Source organism: Sylvia atricapilla, chromosome 5, assembly GCF_009819655.1.
Source record: "Sylvia atricapilla isolate bSylAtr1 chromosome 5, bSylAtr1.pri, whole genome shotgun sequence".
Classification (NCBI taxonomy): Eukaryota; Metazoa; Chordata; class Aves; order Passeriformes; family Sylviidae; genus Sylvia; species Sylvia atricapilla.
In genome coordinates, this window is record NC_089144.1 from 70,799,988 (window position 1) to 70,819,536 (window position 19,549).

The 19,549-nt window shown below is 48.6% G+C and overlaps 1 protein-coding gene across 3 annotated transcripts; it reads left to right on the top strand.

The window, feature by feature from the left end:
• Window positions 1-448: 448 nt before the first annotated feature.
• L3MBTL2 (L3MBTL histone methyl-lysine binding protein 2) lies at window positions 449-18,091 on the top strand. Of its 3 annotated transcripts, none has more exons than XM_066320088.1 (17): window positions 449-834; window positions 2,238-2,505; window positions 2,716-2,849; window positions 3,533-3,656; window positions 4,605-4,684; window positions 5,979-6,096; window positions 6,425-6,559; window positions 7,235-7,323; window positions 8,915-9,146; window positions 9,826-9,905; window positions 10,480-10,584; window positions 11,694-11,844; window positions 12,516-12,598; window positions 14,269-14,503; window positions 15,259-15,324; window positions 16,253-16,375; window positions 17,207-18,091. In XM_066320088.1, the coding sequence occupies exons 1-17, from the start codon at window positions 814-816 to the stop codon at window positions 17,314-17,316; spliced, it is 2,154 nt and encodes a 717-aa protein (XP_066176185.1). In that variant the 5' UTR covers window positions 449-813; the 3' UTR covers window positions 17,317-18,091. The 3 variants fall into 3 exon arrangements, with proteins under 3 accessions (XP_066176185.1, XP_066176186.1, XP_066176187.1); XM_066320089.1 differs by having other exon boundaries at window positions 3,533-3,647; XM_066320090.1 differs by lacking the exon at window positions 15,259-15,324.
• Window positions 18,092-19,549: the final 1,458 nt, after the last annotated feature.

Consider the following 19,549-nt stretch of genomic DNA (forward strand, 5'->3'; position numbering starts at 1 on the left):
ACACATTATTTGTTCAGCCACTCACTACAAAGCCTGTACAGAGTAGGAATGCACAGTGCAGCCTTGTTTGTTTGCTTGGTTTTCTTTTCTCCTACAATGTCAACGCAGTCACAGTAATAACAAAATAAAAAGGGTAAGGTGGAAAATAGAACTGCCTCCAGGGACTTAGCTTTACATAAGCTTCTTGACAGGCTGACAGAACTGGGCTTGTTCAGCCTGGAGAAGGCTCTGGAGAGACCTCACTGCAGCCTTCTAGTACCCGGAGGAGGATTATAAAAAAGGAGGAAGGTGGACTTTTTATACGAGCAGGTAGTGACAGAACAAGGGGTGCTGGTTTTAGACTGAAAGAGGGTAGATTGAGATTAGACACAGGAAGAAAATCTTTAGTCTGAGAGTGGTGAGGCACTGGCACAGGTCGCCCAGAGAACCTGTGTGTGTCCCATGGATGAGGCCCCGAGCCACGTGTTCTAGTGAAAGGTGACCCTGCCCTCTGCAGGGGGTTCGAACTGGATGATCTTTACAGTACCATCCCGTCCAAGCCATCCTGGGACCGAGCGAGCTAAACCCGAGCTACAAGAAGAAACGCAGTCGTGAGGCGGCAGCGGGGCCCGGCCTGTTCCTGGGCGGGACCTCCGCGCCGGGCCACGGCCGCGGGAAAAGAACTACAGCTCCCGTCGTGCCCCGCGGGCATGGCGGCGGGAACAAGCTCCCCGCTGATTCGCTCTGCTCTCCGCTGCTCTGGCCAATCAGGCGCACAGCGCACGGGGAGCGCTCTCCACGCGCGTGAGGCGGGCCGGTGGCGTCCCGGGAGCGATGGAGCGGGACCGGGGAGAGGTGAGCGGGACGGGACGGGACGGGACGGCGGCTCCGCTTGGGCCCGGCCCGGGCTGCTCCTGGGGGCTTCTTTGGGGCCGCCTGATACCGGCGGGATGGGCCGGGATGCGTCCCCCTCAGCTTTCTGAGGAGGCTCCAGGTGATGCTGCCCTTGCTCGGCAGCCCGGGGGAATCGTAACGTTTCCGCAAGTTTCACTCACGTGTTGTGGAAGAGTAACGATGCTATCTATGGTGCTCACGTCCTACGGGCTGGTGTGCGGTGCACCCACACAAGGAGTAGTAGGCGGTGAAAATATTTCTTTTTTAGAGAAGTTCAGACCTTTCAGACGTCAGGAATGCTGTCTGAGGGCTTGGATCCGCAGAACAACTCTGTTCAGGGAGCAGCCTGGGAACCTTGGGTCTGTTTTGTGTGAAAGCCAGGGAGGACGCGGGAAGACAGCAGCGAGTGAAGTCTGATCTTCCTGTCCGCGTGTCTATAATGATAGCCAGGAGCCAGGAGGGAATTTAGCATTGGAAAGTGATGGGCTTGCTGCCGATCTTCTATTGTTGCCCACTTGGAGGAACAGTTGTAGCCTCCTGCAGCTGTTAGAATCTGCCTTTCTGTTCCATCACCTCCTTTGCTGATGCTGACTTCTAGCTGCTCCTCCACGAGTTGTTACACATTTTCCCAGTTTCTTTTGTGCTTATTGGAGCCTGGTTCAAGAGTCTTCTAGTCTGAGACACACTATTTTTCTGTGCTTTTTTTTTCAGTCTCAGCTCTTCTGCTGTAACAGCAAGTACAAAAAGCTAGTGAAGGTGTTTAGCTGTGGAGGCATCTGGTTTTAGGCAAAAACCTATAGCAAACGTTCTGGCATCCTGCTGGGTGTAGTTTCTGAACCGAGGTCAGCTGTCAGCTGTGAAGTTTCCAGAGGACATGAACTGTCTCCAGGACTGAGTTGGCCCTGCTGACTTTCGGGCTGTGCTGGTCTTGTGAGCTGTGGTGGCAGGAACGTGCAGCTTGGGCTCCATTCTGGAAGTTTGTGCTGGCTTTACTGTGATGGTGTCTGCCCTGCTGTGCTGTGCAACTGTGCTGGGAGGCACATTGCCTGGAAGGACACAGTCTCATCTGTCCTTCATCAGCATGACAGTGCTTTTCCCTGCATTTTTGCGTGTTTCTCAAGCTATTTTCTATCTAGCTACAGCCCTGTGGCACTGAAGCAGAGTGCAGCCTGTGGAATACCAGTAAAGGGACCTGGTTGGGAAAGGAGTTCAGAGTCCTGCCTTTGGGGTTGTTATGTGGACTCTTTGCTACCCTGAGGCCACTCTCTGGCCCAAGAGGGCCTCCTCCAGCAGCAAAGGCAGGTTTTTTTCTGCAGTGGGGGGTAATATATATCTATTTTAAAGCAAACTGGCTCTTTTTGTAGCTGGTGTCCACCTTCTGCCACAAAACTTCATCTCTGGAACGGGTGGAGGAGGAAGGCGATGACGATGAGGAGGATGATGAATTGGACATCTTTGGGGGTTATGACAGCCTCACGTGCTACAACAGCAGCATGGGCAGTGACAGCAGCTCTTGTCTGGAGGAGTCCAGCGATGATGAGGTGGCAGACCGGGAAGCTGGAGAGCTGTTCACCCCTCCAATGCACCAGCTGTCCACGGGCCGGCTCGCAGAAGACAGTGGCTCTGAGCCAGGTACTGCCTACGCTGTCTGAAACATGTTTAGGGGCAGGGAAGGGTGTGTGGCTTGCACCTTGGGGATGCTTTGGGAGCAGCTTTGGATTCAGACTGCATTTTCTGGGCTGTTTGGGGGATCTGCTCTGTATAATGACCGTTAGCTGGTCTCAGCTCTGTCCTTTTGTTGACTCTGCCAAATGCTCACGTTTTTGGCCTTCCTTCTCCCAGCTGTGTGTGAAATGTGTGGGATTGTGGGCACCAGGGAGGCTTTCTTCTCCAAGACCAAACGTTTCTGCAGCGTCTCCTGCTCCAGAAGCTACTCCTCAAATTCCAAAAAGGCCAGCATCCTGGCCAGACTGCAGGTGAGTTAAAACTTTTCCATCTGGCTCTCAGGCCCCATCGTGCTCACAGGCCCTTGTCATGATGAGGGACTTCAACTACCTCTATACCTGCAAAAAGTAGCGTGGCAAGCTGTAGGTAATCCAGGAGACTCCTGGAATGCATGGGGGATAATTTCTTAAGTCAGGGAATAGACAGCTGTAGCAGAGGGAATGCAACAGTAGATGTGATGGTGACCAAAGTAAGTGAACTAACTGAGGGTGTCAGGACTGGAGTGGCTCCAGCTGCAGTGCTCATGCATTGGTGGAATTTGCAATTCCTTGAGGAATATAGGTCAGCTAAAGAGTAAAGTCACGTTCCTGAACTTTAGGGAGACAGACTTCCAGCTCTTCAGGGATATTTTACAATTCTGTGAGCTTTCCTGGGCATGGAGCATGATGTGCCTATATGTAGGGGTAGGGGATTGCTCTTTAATTAATATCAGACTGACATTCCCAGTGGCTTGTTCTTCTTGCCTGAAGTCCCCAGAGAAGGTGTTACAGCTTAAAGGTGATGCTCCCTAGAAGCTGAGAAAGGACATACTGTTTCTTATTCCTGTGAGCATTAATAAATATTGTAGTAACCTGAAAATTGTCCCAAGGAAGTGATGCAGGGGGTGACTTAGTCTCCTGTGCCATTAAAGTTTCTAGTGTTCCTTCTTTTGCAGGGGAAACCACCAACAAAGAAAGCTAAAGTTCTGCACAAGGCATCCTGGTCCGCCAAGATCGGGGCCTTTCTTCACTCGCAGGGCACAGGACAGCTGGCAGATGGGACACTGACAGGTCAGGATGGTGAGTGTACGTGAGGTGTGAGGAGATGTAGCTGCTGGAGTCACAGAAATGGGGACACCTTGAGGGCTGTAAGCTCTGCAGTCCTCCTCCTCCTCTCTGGTACGCTGTGTGTGTATCTTTTACAATGTGTGTGGATTGCTCTGACACGGGCTGGCAGAACGCAGGGCACGGCTTTTTTCCTCTTCCTGCCCATCCACCATTGTAGCCTCATCCTCACTCCTTGTACAACTTGACCTGGAGTGTAAGCTCTGTGGTCCCATTCCCACGAGGTGCTGACTTCTGCTGCCAAGGTGACTTAAAGGTGTCCTGCTTCTTCCAGCCATTCGCTGCCCCACTGCTCATGGGGAGTTATATTTGCCCCAAGTCACTCACTGATTATCTTGAGCAATAATCAGTCACTGCAGCTGAAGGAGCAGCAACTTACTGTGTTAGGGAAAAGGGGACTGCTGGAGCATGGCAGCAGCAGGGAGTGATCCCTGAACATACTGCTGCTGAAGCAGAGCTGTAGCCAGGAGTGACTGTGGGATTAATCTCTCAAATTAGTATCTCTGATTTTCCCAGCAATGGGAATGCAAGTGCTACTGATATGACCCTGCAGTGTAGCTGCTGAGAGGCAAAGATGTGAAGTGGTTTAACTTTGAAAGGATGCACTCTCCCAGGAGTGCTTTAGCCCTGGGCTGGACTTGGCCCCTTTTATTGCCCTTTCTGCTCCCCCTCTTCCAAAAGCAAGTGACAGCAAATACTGATTAATAATATATTTTGCCTCTTATGGGGATTAGTGACCGTGCACTCACACAGGGTCTAGCTTCCCGCCGGAGAAAATGGCAGTGGAATGCATAATCCTTGTGTGCTGTGTCCTAGTGCCTGCAGGCTGTAGTCCACAGGTGACTGATCTCTGTGCCTCTTTTGTGATCTCATCTGATTTTCTGTTCTTATGTCTGCTTGTAGCACTGGTCCTGGGCTTTGACTGGGGAAAGTACCTGCAGGAGCACAGCTACAAGGCAGCTCCTGTCAGTTGCTTCAAACACGTGAGTCCTCACTTTGCTGTGCATGGCAGGGCACATGGGGTGTGTCATAGGCATGGGGCCCCCCTGTGATCCTCTGACAGGTGGCCAGTAGAGGCCCAGCAGGGGATTATTGAGAGCTAGGTGGTGCAAGGAAAGAAGTTGAGGTTTCTTGCTGCTGATAATGGGAGTCTCTCAAAGGGTCCAGGAGTTTGGGGGGAAGGAAACAGAGGGGGGCTTGATAGAGACACTGCTGGTAGTGATGCCTAAGATATTTAGCTTTTTATGTTTTTCATATATTTGTAAATTTGTAGATTGCTAAAGCATGGCTGTAGCTTCTAGCTTTTTTCCTAATTTTCTTCCCTGTATTTAGGAGCAATAATCTAGCCTTATAAACACATTCAGAAATAGTGTAGTCTTATTCCAAGAAGAGAACCAACTACAAGGACATTCTGTTTTCCAACCAGAATCTGAACCAGACATAACAAAAGTGGGGCAAAAGAAATCCATGGACTGCTTCCAATGGGTCAGAAGCCCAGAAATTTTTACTTAACCAACTAATGTTTTAACTGGACAATATATGATAAGTATGCTAATCGACTAACCTTATGAAAGTTGTAGAATTACTATACCACATGTGGTTTTTGCAGTATCGTGTACCTGAAAGCTTTCAAGTAAAGGTTTGTTTTTATATTTACTCTGACATTGTTGGGAAGATCTATTCCATTTTCCAGGTGTCAGTAGTGATGGCTCAGTGCTGACTGGGAACAGAATTGGTTCTGACTGGGGGTGATAGTGAGAAGCTAATTTTGGAGTTTGTATGACTGAGTACACCCCAGAGTGATGTGCAGAGAGGAATTCAGTTTATGTAGGCCTGGCAGTAGCTGCCCCTCCAGCATGTCCAATTTTTATAAGACTTGTTATATTCCTTTTGAATTGGGGTCTGATAATACTGACAGCATTTCCTTTGTCTTAAGGATAGGTCAGGCAGACATGGCATTTTTACTTTTAGGTATTTTTATGCCATAGAGGAATGGCAGCAGCTACTTTGGAATAATAGGACATCAGGCAGTGAAACCGTTAAGTACTGCTATATGATATTCTGCATTTTGGGATCCTCAGTGAACATGCCAGTGAGATGTTTGGAACAGTTCAACTGTATTTCAAGATGCAGGCAGATCTAGGAGGGGTAAGGCATGCAAGCCTGTGTTAAGGTGAAAGTGTAGCTGCCTAAGACATGTCTCTGAAAGCTTGAAGGGCCTTAATCCTGCTCTGATTTCCACATTCCTCTCCCAACATGGCTGCCTCAATCTTTCAGGTGCCACTCTTTGATCAGTGGGATGATGTGATGAAAGGTATGAAAGTGGAAGTGCTGAACAGTGATGCTGTGCTCCCCAGCCGTGTGTACTGGATTGCATCTGTCATCCAGATTGTAGGTAAGTCTCCAAAGTAATCTTTGGTAGCTGGGCACAGCTAAGCTCTGGGGGAAGGTTTAGAGAGCTGAGGGTAGCTAGTCAAGCAAAACAGCAGCTCTTTGGAGATTTACAACTGCTGAGATATTTTTGAACAGGAAATACCAGGGTGCAGGGGTGAGAGGAAACCATCATGTGGTTCCTCTTCTGGTTGCTGGACAATTTACAGGAACAGTTGCTGGAGAAGCTCTGTAACCTATGCAGAGCTCTGAAGTCCGCGCTGTGGGTACTAAGCCTGTGGTGCCAAATTCTTGGCCTCTGATGCCTTTGGTTGTCTGCTCTGTCCTGGCAGGATACAGGGCCCTTCTGCGATATGAGGGCTTTGAGAATGATGCTGGTCATGACTTCTGGTGCAATTTGGGCACCGTGGATATTCACCCCATTGGCTGGTGTGCCGTCAACAGCAAAATCCTGGTACCACCACAAAGTGAGTGTGGGGCAAGGGGGGGTCAGCAGATGCCTGGGCATGGAGAAGCTCTGGTTTACGCCTAGCACTAGGGGCAGGTGCTCCCACTGCATGTAGGACTACAGCTCCATTTGTGCTTTGAGCTGCAAGCAGCAGTTTGAGTTTGGGAAGCTGGAGACTGCTTGGATTTCTCCCTCCGCATTTCCCTATCATCGACCTGGTGATGCTGCAGAGCTGATGTCAGACCTGTGGAGGCTAATGCAGGTGGCTTTTCCTCCTTCCAACCCACATAGTGAGTGGACTTGATCTTTGGGACAACTTTTTGGTCCTATATCCTGGGCAGCATTTCTGGTGAAGTATAGTGGCTCCAGTCCATGCACAGCTACCAGTTCAGAGATGGTTGCCAGTTTATTGGAATTCTGGCAAGCTGAGATTTGCTTGGTATGGCTCATGTGTTTTTGCTCTATTACCACTTCCTCGTCTATATCAGTAGAGTTGAATGTCTGCTTGGCCCAGTTCATTCTGTAATGGTAATGCAATCCCTTCAGCCAGATGTGGGGTCAAGCTGGCAAAACAGAGTACAGAATCTGAGTGTGAAGAAGGCCTTTTAGTGCTATTGGGCTGTCAGAGAGATGAAAGATGTGGTGCTGTAATTATTTTGTCATAAAGGTGGACTTTTTCCCTACCCATATGTAGCTATCCATGCCAAGTACACTGACTGGAGAAGTTACCTCATGAAAAAACTGGTGGGAGCTAGGACCATCCCAGTGGATTTCCACATGAAGGTAAATGTGAGAGGCTGTCATTTTGCATGAGGGAAATGAAGCTAAGTCAAGACGTGCTCAACATGTCTCTTCTGGTTCTGATCTGTGCAACTTTTGTGTGCCTTGAAACCTGGGCAGGGCAGGGGCAGTGAGTACTTCCACATGCTTCTAATATACCTGTCATGAAGCTGTGGGTAATGGGTAGCACAACCTCCATGTCTTCTCAGCACAACAGTTTCTGCTTTGGGTCGCAGGTGGACTTTAAAAGCTGTTGTCACATGGTCTGCTGGGAAAGATTGGCGATGAGGTTTGGCATTTTGCTGAAGGGAGAGGCTAGTGCAGCTCCAACCTAGCCTTTCCCTGCCCTGTGTCAGTGCCAGGGAATAGCTCTGAGAGTCAAAAACCTTTGCCTTCAGTGTTGGAAGCAAAGCAGCCTGCAGGGAATGAGAAGGGTATGGGCTTCCTATAAATGCCATGGTCTTGACATCTTTATAGCTCACATGATTATTTTTGTGTAGCCTGCACTGAAATTAGACTTTGTTACTGGGAAGAGGGTCTTCTGGGGCTAGGAGCTTTGGAAATGGCAGATAAGGAAGACAGTCGCAGAGACTGCAGGCAGGAAGGCAGGTCATAGGTTTTTCTGTGTGCAGGTGGTGACACTGAGCTGGAGATCTGGATGTAGTTAGGGCTTCCATATTACTCCTTGGAAAGTAAAGAGGGTGTTTTAGCTGCTTGTTCCTGGGCCCCAGGCTGTAGCTGGAAGGGAAGTTATGGAGGGAAGCAGACATTGCTTTTGTCTTTCTCCCCTCAGCATCTACACTCCTGTCTAATAAACAGGAGGTGAGAGGGGAAAACCTTAGCTTAAAAGTTCTTCTGGATTCAGGTGTAGGCTGGTTTGGCTGTCTATTTTGTTTTTCCTAGTTGCTGCACATCATCTTGGGATCACAGTTCTAAAATGTCTGGGGTTCTGTTAACACCATTGGGCATTTGTGGATGAGTAGGACAAGGCTGTATGAGCAAACTGAAGGTCTCAAAAAAAGTCAGAAAGCAGCCAGTGAGTCCACGTAGTTGTGCCTTTGAGTCAGTCTGCAGAGTAACTGGCTTTGGCTGTGGAGTTGGCAGATAGATCATCGTGTAATTCAGCCTCTGATTAGAATAAAAAGGTGAAAATAAGAACCTGACCTCTTTTGAAGTCAGCTGAAAATCCTGTTGCTCTTTTGGAAGGTACACCTCTAACTAATTGCAGCCTCAAAACCCTTGGGATCTCTTTTGTGATTGAGAAAGGCACACACAATTCCTTACTCAGTTCCTTGTGAACAGAAGTTCTCACTGGGAACATTGACACAAGGTGGTGGCTGGGCATGGCTGCTGGGCTGGGGTGGGGTGGCTCTTATGAGGCCACATGACAAAAGGGAGACCCAGGGTGTGTGTGCCCAACCACAGTGTCACGTGTGGGACTGCCAGCTGCCTGTCCCCCCAATGAACCCACTCCTATGCATCCCTTCCTAGTCAGCTTTGGGCAGTGCCAGGGTGCATATCTGTGGGGAAAGGTGTTCTCTGAAGTGTTTGGAGAAGGGTGGCTGATCTCTCCTCCTCTATCTGTTGTTGCCAGATGGCGGAGAGCATGAAGTACCCGTTCCGGCAGGGCATGCGGGTCGAGGTGGTGGATAAGAACCATGTGTCCCAGACACGTATGGCAGTGGTGGACACAGTGATTGGGGGCAGACTGAGACTCCTCTATGAGGATGGTGACAGTGATGATGACTTCTGGTGCCACATGTGGAGTCCCCTCATCCATCCTGTGGGCTGGTCACGGAGAGTGGGCCATGACATAAAGAAGACAGGTAAGGATCAGGCCACTGCAACCATCTTCAGATTTGCTGGGAACTGCCTGCACCCTGCTGTTGACACCAGTCTTGACATGCTGGGAGTGAGGCAGTTGCCTAGCAGGTGAAGTCTGCTGGCTTTTAATCTCGATAGATAAAAACCCTGTAGTTACAGGTTATAACAGAGGACTGTAGGGTTTGTTACCTGAAGCAGGCAGTGTGAGAATGCAGACTTTGCAATGTGACAGATGTTTATAGTCTTTTTGAGCAAATTCATGCTGGCTTCTGTAACACTGGATGCCATCAGGTTGTGTTTTTCTGGACTTTCCAAAGAGGAGTTGTTGGTCAGCTTACTCTGGCGAACTAAAAGACAAAGAAAAAAGCAAGACTAGAGCTCTGTTGGTCCTTTTGGTTGTGTCTCCGTTCTTTGCTGCCTCTCCCTGGTGATTACAGTTGCATGTAGAGGTGTTACCAGAACTGCTCAGGAAGCTGAGCAATCTGCTTTTGAGCAAGCCCTTCATCACAGCACATTTTATGAGAAGTGTTGAGGGGCTGACCTGTTCTTTTTATTAAATGGTCTCATATTAAGGGGGTTTATAGCAGCTAAGCTCTTGCAGGAAAATGAATAACCAGTCTGTTTTCTTACTGCAGTTGCTGCAGGTTTTTAACCTCTCTTTGTTTCTTCCATTCCTCACAGAAGAAAAACGTAATGACATGGCAAACCATCCCACCTTCCGGAAGATTTACTGTGATGCTGTCCCCTATCTCTTTAAGAAGGTAGGACAAGTGTGCCTTTCTCTGGGGGTCACAAAGAAGGAAGCATTGATAGCCCTTCCTTGATTGGGCGTACATGCTGCTGTGTGGGTTGTTGAGGGTGGTTTTTCTTATAGCTAAGGGCAGTAAGGTCCTTGGGGTGTCAAGGCTGTTGTTAAGCAGAGCAAGTCAAACTAGAAATCTGAAAGACTTAAAGGACAGTGACTGACTGAGGGACTCAGTTAAAGGGCAAGCAAGAGAGCTTTGAGTTTGAGAGGGAAGAGGATTGCATGGGAGAGACCAGTTCCAACAAGGAACTAGATCATGCTGGTAAGGACTGAGATGAAAAGGAGGCTTGCTTTGTTATGGTGCCGGAGTTGGGCTTTGCTCTCTGACTGACCAGAGCTGTGGTAAGAGGTTGCTGACACAAACATAGTGTTGGTTTGGCTGTCTTTGTATTTCTTGTAATATTTTTGCTTTCCCCTCCCAAGTTGAGCCAAGTGAAGAAGTTCTAGTCCTATTTGCACGTGCTGTGTTTGGTCAGTTTGGAACTGTCCCATACCCCTGGCAGCACATGGTATACCAGAGTCTCCCTTAGGTACGAGCTGTCTATTCTGAAGGTGGATGGTTTGAGCGAGGCATGAAACTAGAAGCTATTGACCCCCTGAATCTGGGCAACATCTGTGTGGCCACTGTTTGCAAGGTAAGTTCAGTGGGCCTGAGAGGGTCTGCTGTGTTTGCTTTAGATAATGCAGCTTCTCCTCAGGTCTTTTCAAATTAATAAGACCAGTTAGGATTTTGCATGGGGGAGCAGAGAGGCCTGTCAAGAGAGGTGAACAGCTGTTGTGTGGAGGGAACTGGGGGGGTTACCTCAGAGGTCCGACAAGCTGTTGTCCATGTGTACTTAAACGGACAGCATGAAGAGGCGCATGCTTGGTCTGCAAGCTAGTGTCCAGTTTGTGTGACTGGCAACCACCCTCTTTCCACCCTTGGGCATGCAGTAGGGAAGATTTGTTCTCCAGTTCTAGGAGTGCATAGATGCCCCTGTGGAAAGAAGGGAAGAGTTGTGAGGTGACCTCCATGCACACATGGAGGGCATGAGGAAGCTGAAGATGGCTGTGTCTCCTTCAGTCTCTCTTGAAGTGGTTGTAAGCTCTACTCTTGTGCTAGTGTTGGGAAGCGAATTCTTTGCCCAGGTATCCTCAGTGAAGTGTGTTGAATGTTGAAAGTATAGCATCCATCTGGGCTTTCCCTACTTCCTCAAGAAGCTTTTTGCCCTCACAGAACCCAAGCTGAGGACTTTGGCAGTGGGATGCTCGGAGAGCTATTTGTGTCTGTAAAATGTTCTTCAGCCACTGCTTGGAAATGGAGGAGTTTGGGACAGGCATGCCCGTTGCCTTTGGTAGGCACCAATTACCAGTGAGTGACAGGATGGGACAACTCTCATTGCTGTACAAAGTAGCAAAGCCAAGAGTGGTGCTCCTTCCTTTCTACCCAGTAACAAATTCATGGTCTGGCTGATGTAGAAGATTTTTGGGCTGCCAATAAACTGTTTCTGGGGAAGAGCAGAGCTTCTGACCATTTAAGGCTTTTCACATGGGCCTTTCACAAGGCTCTTAGTGTTGGTCCCAATCCTGCAGAAATTGCTGCTTTGCAGATTAGCTTGTGTTTACTAACATAATAGGAGAAGCTTGGGGTATATAATACTGCATTTTACTATCTAGTGGCAATTGTGATTGATATGTGGGGACTCTTGAGAGAATCTTTTGCAAGGAGGAGAGCTCTACACTCATGCCTTCACTCCCATCTCAGGTTCTCTTGGATGGGTATCTCATGATCAGCATTGATGGAGCAACAGCATCTGATGATGGCTCTGACTGGTTCTGCTATCACGCCTCCTCACACGCCATTTTCCCTGCCAACTTCTGTAAGAGGAACAGCATCGAACTGACCCCTCCAAAAGGTGAGATTTGGAATCTGTCCTGTGGTACAAACCTGCATGCAGAATGTGATGGGTGGTGTGGTTCTGAGAGGGGTCAGGTTCAGATGAATCAAAACAAGGTCCTAATCAACTTGTTTTTCAGGGAGTCAGGGCTAGTTCAGAGAAGCCAGGCCGTTTGAGCTCTGCCCATATACCAGCTCTTGGTTACCTCCTGGCAGATCAGTGGGAGAGGTGTATGATCCCCAAACTGAACAGAATGAAAGCTTTTAAAGGACAAGGAGGGTGCAAAGGGATAAGTAGAGCCATTGCTGCAGGAGTCAGTACTTAAGTGCCCAGAGTCATCTCTATTCTTTTCTCTATTAATAGATCTGACTTGAGTATTTCATCACACTCCTAAGAGACGATCACATTTGCTGCTGGTCCTCCCCTTTCTCTGTGGTCTAGGTCTATGGTTGACACAGATGTTCAGAGGTGCAACTTGCACTTTTCTGTATTTGCTTGCTGGAGAGGAGTGCTGGATTCCCATGGAATCCATGCACTAGGTTCATGTCCCAGATCAGGCTGTACATGCTAGTTCATTGACCTGCCCTGCAACCAGTTGCTATGCCTCCTTCCTGCCTACTCTGCCTTTTGTCCCACCTGCTCTACCCAGTGACTGCCTTTTTACCTCTAAGGGTTTCTTCCTTCTGCAGGGCATGATGCAAAGACATTCAGCTGGGAACGTTACCTGGAAGAGACCAAATCAAGACCTGCTCCATCACGGCTCTTTAACACAGTGAGTGCTGCCAGGAAGAAATTATGTGTAGGGATGTGGGAAGTAAGCAAGGAGGAGTGCAAGAGCTCTGGCTGCCACAAGATCACTGAGATGGAAGTGACTTCTTGTCCAACACCCCTGCTACAGCAGGGTCACCTGTAGCAGGTTGCTCAGGACCATGTCCAGATGGATGAAGACTCTACAACCGCGTGGACAACCTGTGCCAGTGCTCATTGACACTCATGGTAGAATGTATCTTCTGATGTTCACAGGGAAAGTCTTGTGTTTCAGTTCGTGCCTGTTAACTCTGGTCCAGGCACTGGGCACCACTGAGAGGAACCTCGCTCCATCTTTGCACCCTTATTTAGGCATTTATACACATAAATAAGCTACCCCTGAGCTTTTTCTTCTCTAGGATGAACAGTCACAACTCTGTCATACAAAAGATGCTCCGATTCCCTCATCATCTTCCTGGCCCTTTACTGGGCTCTCTCCAGTATGTCCACATCTGTCTTGTACCAGGGAACAATTCAAGTGTGGCCTCATCAGTGCCGAGCAGAGGGGAAGGATCACTTCCATTGATCTGCTGAGAACAGGTTACCATTAGCCTTCTTTGTCCCTGGCCTATGTTCAGCTTTGTGTCCACTGGGATTCCGAGGCCCTTTTCTGCCACAGTTTTCCAGTCAGTCTATCCCCAGCTTGTGCTGGGGTTCTTCCTCCACAGGTATGAGATTCTACCATTTCTCCAGCTTTTCAAGGTGCCTCTGGAGGGCAGCACAACTGTCTAGTATATTCTGTCTTTCCTACCAGTTTTCTACCACAAGCAAGCTTGCTTGGTTTGATGTGACACTCTGGCATACATGTCATCTTTATAATTAATGAAGATGTTGAATAGGGTTGAATCCAGTTTTGACCCTTGGGGTACACTGCTAATTACTAAAAAATCTCCAACTAGATTTTGTGCCACTAATAATCATCCTCTGGGCCCAGTCACTCAGCCAGTTTTCAGTTTATCTTTCTGTCTCTGCACCCAGCCTGTATAATTCAATCATCTTCTCTGTGAGGTTCTTATGGCAGAGTGTCAAAAGTCTTCCTGAAGTCAGGATAGACAATATGTAGCATATGCAATGTATGTGGTTTCTACTGGGCTGTAGTTTGCTAACAGTCAGCACTTTAAGGAGAGCTCAGAGGCCCAGGAGTACATGCCCTCCAAGTTGGGACATCAGTGTCCTCCCTTTGTGGGTCCCTCTGAGTGTCACCTGTGATTCTCTAGTGTTTCTGTGAGCTCCAGGCTCCTGATGGGCTCTGCATTGCTCAGTGCCTGTGGACGTGTGGCTGGCGTGTTGGGTGGAGAGTGGGAGCTGCATCACAAAAACTGCATCAACAAAACTGTTGCAGCACCTGGGCCTTTGCTGGTCTTTCTGATTTCTCAGGGGTATGCCAGGTAATTGTTTGACTGTGTGTTCCTGAACTGCTGCTCCCTCCACATTAGGATCTTGCTTCTTGAGCTGAGATTGATTTAGGACACAGCTGGCCTTGTCTGGGTTTGGATCTATAGGCTTGTTGTCCGTCTGCTTGCTTTAGGCTGGTGGCCAGTCTGTGTGAGAGTGGTGTTAGCCAGATATGGGTTTGGACTGAGTGCAACGGCCTTGGCTTTTCTTTTTTCATGTTTTCATTTTTTGTGCACCCAGGACTGTCCAAACCATGGCTTCAAGGCAGGCATGAAGGTAGAGGCAGTGGACCTGATGGAACCCCGGCTCATCTGTGTGGCCACGGTGAAGCGTGTAGTCCAGCGTCTCCTTAGCATCCATTTTGACGGCTGGGACAACGAGTATGACCAGTGGGTGGACTGCGAGTCTCCAGACATTTATCCTGTGGGGTGGTGTGAGCTGACAGGCTACCAGCTTCAACCACCAGTGGTTCCAGGTGAGTGAAGATTTTACTGTGGTTTCTAGTGCTAGAGATAAAGATTTCCCTCCTCCTGCTGTGTGAGTGACTCCGTTGAGTTTTGGGCCTTGTAGGGAGAACCAAATGGCCTCCTTGATTTGCACTGGCTGTCATAAATCTTCCTCTGTTGCCACATTCTAGTAGCTGGCAGAGGGAGGAGCCTGATGGGGAGAAAACAGCCTGATTTTTGAGATTGGCTGTGTTGCCCCACACCAACAGAGAATTAATTGCTCCTGAGGAAGTTGGGTAGAGTTCCAGGTAGTCCTATCCCTGCACAGCTCCCTTTTATTAAGCATATCTGTAACCTTAGCCAGATAGCAGCAGGAGCTCGCCCCATGCTCTCTTTTCTCATCAACTCTGACTCTGTCTGTAAAAGGTAAGAGCATCCTCTCAAGAGTTTGTTCCTTCCCTTGTTGCAGGGAGGCCACTGCCTCACCTTTGCAGATGTTTTCCTTCTTGTCCCAAACTACGAATCTTGTTTCTTTACTGCCCCTACCACGTCTGTACTGGGCCTCTCTCCCCTGTGCTGCTCCAGCCTGCTGCTCTGGGCCCTCACCTGGAAGCACAGACAGCAACTGCACTAGAGCGCCTTGCTTTCCCCTCAGCTGGTTGTCTTGGGAAGAGGGCTTTGGCTTGGGGGGATGGGTATATCTGTTTCTCGCTTATGTCACTTCATCCCAGTTACCTACTGGTTATGGGACTTGGCTTTCGTTTCCCTCTCGTCTCCATGACAGAGCCCACAACTCCAGCGAAGGCCAAGGAGGTGCCCAAGAAGAAGAAGAAACCCTATGGAAAGAAGAGTGAGTGATGTTTGATTAGTGCCCTCCCGCTTGCTTGCAGGCTGGGCCCAGTTAGAGGAACCCTGTCCATTGTCCCATCAGAGCAGGAGAGAGAGGCCTTGTCTTGCTGTGGATGCCCTCAGTCGGCTCTGGGTTTGCCAACACAGCTTTATCCTTCTTACCTGCCCTGTTGCCTAAAGAGCAGAGAGCTGTGTGCAGGAAGGATCTTTTTTGCAGTCTGTTTTCTGTTGGCTGAGGTATATATGGCACTTGTTTCCAGGTGTGAGGTTGTGCTGCTTTCCCTTCTGTGTCCATGGTTGGCGGGAGATGTTTGCTGTAGCTGGAGGGTAGCTGGAGAGCAACCCTGCTTTGTGCTGAGGAGAAGAAGGCCTTAAGATGGCTGAAGACACCAGTAGAAACCATTTTGTTTCATCTTGTCGTTGTTGTTGTCATTGTTGAAGTAGCTGTGGCAAATCGTGTAGACAGACAAGGAATTCCTTCCTGGGGGGTGGAGGGGAAAGGACATCTAAAGTGTATAAAGATTTTCAGCATAAATACAAAGGTCAGCTAAAAACCAGAACATTATGGTTACAATGTCTGCGCCTTGCAGCAAATATGCTCATTGCCTAGGACTAGACCCAGACAGGTAAGCAAAGCTGACTCCACACTGATTCCAAGAGGACCTGCTTCTTGGAAGTTAAACACATGCTGAAGTGCCTTGCTTTTAATGAAGGAGAACATGAAGGAGCATATTTTGAGGTTGATGACTATAGAATTTTTCTCCAGTAGGCCATTTCTGTTGCGTAACCATTTGGCAGCTAATGACCATGTAACTTTCTGTTCAGCTGTGCTGGTCCCTGGCCTGTGGTTTCTCAGAGGAGCAGGGTTGCTGATTTTCCAGAGGAAAAGAAACACACTTTTGCTCATACTCTGTTAACTCTTTCTTTAGGAAAAAAGTTGCCTGCCAAAACCCGCAGTGTCAAGCAGACTGTCAAGAAGCCTTCTGCCACAAATTCAAAAAGAGAAGCAAAAGCTGCCAGCCAGGCTTTGCCGGAGCCAGCACCTGATGAGAGTAAGGGAATGGGTTACTCTACCCTGCAGCCACATCCACCTCTCCTTGTACACCCTCTTGGCCACTAAGTCATGGGTGCCCCCAGGCAGGAAAAGACAGCAGCATGTCAAATGTCTTTCCCTACTCCTCCAGAGACACTCCAGAGAGTAGAAGAAAACATTTGCTTGCTTTCCGTGGAAATGTTTGCCTCCTGAGAAGGTTTGGTGGGACCAGTACTGCTCAGTCTTTCAGTGCTACTAATGCCTGCTGAGGGCCTATCTGCATTTCTGAGCAGTGTGGTTGTGTGAGGTCAGGGGGGTGAGACAAAGTGGATATGTCAGAGGTGACTGTCACATCCCAACCCCCATGAGGGCTGTTGCAGCATGTAAACACAGCCTCTCGTGCTGTGGTGACCAGAAGAGCAGCTAGGTCACCTGCCAACCCTAGTGGATAGGGGGAAGGAGGGTGGGTGAGGTGCCTTGTGTACAGGGGGATGGATTGAAGAGTCGTGAAGGTCCCTCCTTTTCATTTAAGCTCCCCTTTGTGAACCCAGGCAGATTGCAAATGGACCACACCGTCTTTTTCTCCCTTAGACGATGTTCTTGGAAGCCAGCAGCTGAATGCTGACAGAGTTTAGCCCCATCCTGATTGCTGCTGTGACCGTGGATAGATTTGCAGTGGCAGGACAGGGCTGCCTGTGGGGACCCCCAGGAAGTGGGCTGGCCCCAGGGCCTGGGGCGTTTTGAATACCTGCATGGACAGAGCTGGTTGGGAGGTGCTGCAGGTAATGCAACTCAACATGGGTTGATTTTATTTACTTATTTTTTGCTCTCTCTGTCTATCTCTTGCCAGTCATTGCTGTGCAGGTGAAAGAAGAAACCATTGACCCTTCAGATGCAGAATTTGGAGAGACAGAGCTTCCTGTTCCCATCAGCAGCATAAAGCAGGAGGACACAGACTGATCTGGAGCATTCCCCAGATTCCCACAGCAGCTTCACCCTGTGGCTCTTCAGGGAAAATCCTGGTAAAGGGAAACAGAGGACCAAAAGGGCCTTCCTTTTTTAAAGCAGACAACTTTGCAGTATCATTAATTCTGCTTTCCTGGTGTGCAAGAAAATTTCCCCCAGACTTGTAATATTAAGCCCTGGGAAACAGCAGAAAGACTGCAGACATGCTGAGGAGCATGACCAGGGTGGCTGCTGTGGTTTTGGCATGCCTGATTTTGAAGGCACCTTTTGGAGCAGGAGCTCGAAACAGGGAGAGGCTGCCAGAGCACAAAAGGCCAGTTTGGATTCATGGCTGTGGCTGAGGGTGACAAGCTGCTGTCCAACATGATGAGTGCAGGACATGTCAGGAAAGGAGCCGCCCCTGTAAGGCTTTGGTGCTATGCTCTCTAGTCTAAGTGCTGCAAACCGTGAGAAATCTTCAGGACAGGAAGAGTGGAAAGAGGTGAAGAAACAAAAAGATATAATGATGCCTGCTGAAGAAGTGAGACCTTTTTTCATAGAATCATAGAATGCTTTGGGTTGGAAGAAGACCTTAAAGATCTCAAGATTCTCATCTAGTTTTAATACCCTGCTGTGGACAGGGACACCTTCCATTAGATGAAGTTGCCCAGAGCCCCATGCAACCTTGAGCAGTTCCAGGGATGAGGCATCCACAACTTCCCTGGGCAACCTGTTCCAGTGCCTCACCACCCTCACAGTAAAGAATTTTTTCCTAATACATAATCTAAAACTACTGTCTTTCAGTTTGAACCCATTCCTCCTTGTGCTGTCACCTTGTCCTCTTGTAAATGGTCTTGTCCCATCTTGCCTGTATGTTCCCATCAGGTGTCAGGAGACTGCAGTTAGGTTACCTTGAAGCCTTCTCTTTTCCACACTGAGCGATCCCAATTCTCAGCATTTCGTCATAGGAGAGGTACTCAATTCCTTTAATCATTTTGGTGGCCTCCTCTGGTCTTGTTCCAACAGGTCTATGTCCTTTTTGTGCAGAGGACCCCAGAGCTGGATGCAGCATTGCAAGTGAGGTCTCACCAGAGCAGAGGGGAAGAATCCCCTCCCTCACCTGGCTGGCTATGCTGCTTTTGGTGCTTTCACTCATCTCTTGATGCTTGATTGGCTTTCTGGGCTGTGAGTGCACATTGCTGGGTCATGTCCAGCCTTTTATCCACCTGTATCCCCAAGTCCTTGGCAGGACTGCCCTTGATCCCTTCATCCCCCAGCTTGTGTTGATACCAGGGGTTGCCCTAACCCAGGTGCAGCACCTTGCACTTGGTCTTGTTAAACCTCCTGAGATTTCCATGTGCCCACTTTTGAGTCTGTCCAGATCCCTATGGCTGGCATGCCCTCCTTCAGGTGAGTCAAGAGCACCACTCAGCTTCGTGATACCTGCAAACTTGCTGAGGATGCACTTGATCCCTTCATTTGTGACATTAATGAATACATTTGTATTGGTTTAGATAGACACGTATCTGCCAGGGAAGATTGGAGTTTCTCTTGGAATGTAAGCCCCCCCCTCCTTTTTCAAATTATTATAAATTCACAATTTAAAGGCTGTCAGGCAAAGATTTTGGGAATAGGTATAGCAGTTCTTTACTAGGGATATAAAAAATACAAATGTTGTAGTACAAAAGAATAAGCAAACCAACAAGAAATCCTAGAAAACCCTGACAGAGTCAGAAATACAACCTGACTCCCTGTTGGTCAGGGTGTTGGAAACAGTCCAAAAGTCAGCCCTCCTGCAGTGGCAGATGTGGTCCTGTTGGAAGCAGCGATGATCCTGTGGAGCCAAGGGTCCAGAGATGGGTCCAGTCTTCCTTTGGGAATCCTGTGGGAACACTGGATGCCTGGTGACACTTGTGGCTCCTTTTTATTTAGGTGAAGATGGTTTGGCTCCTCCTCCCGGGGTAGAGCATCTTACAATAGTATGATGTAATGTGTCATGTCATTGGTGAGCTTTAATGGCCCATTAACAGAAGATATCCCCATGGGGTAGTGGAATAATGAACAGAGATAAGCAAGAATGCCCCACCCGGTTTTAACAGCTGGCTTGTTATCAGAGAAGGCAGTTACCCCCACCTTCTGGAGTTACAACAGATAAAGAAAATCTCCCCATCTGGGTTTCAACAGATAGAATAGAATAAACTTTTTTTTTTTTGTTACAAAACCCAAGACAACATTAAATAACGCTGGT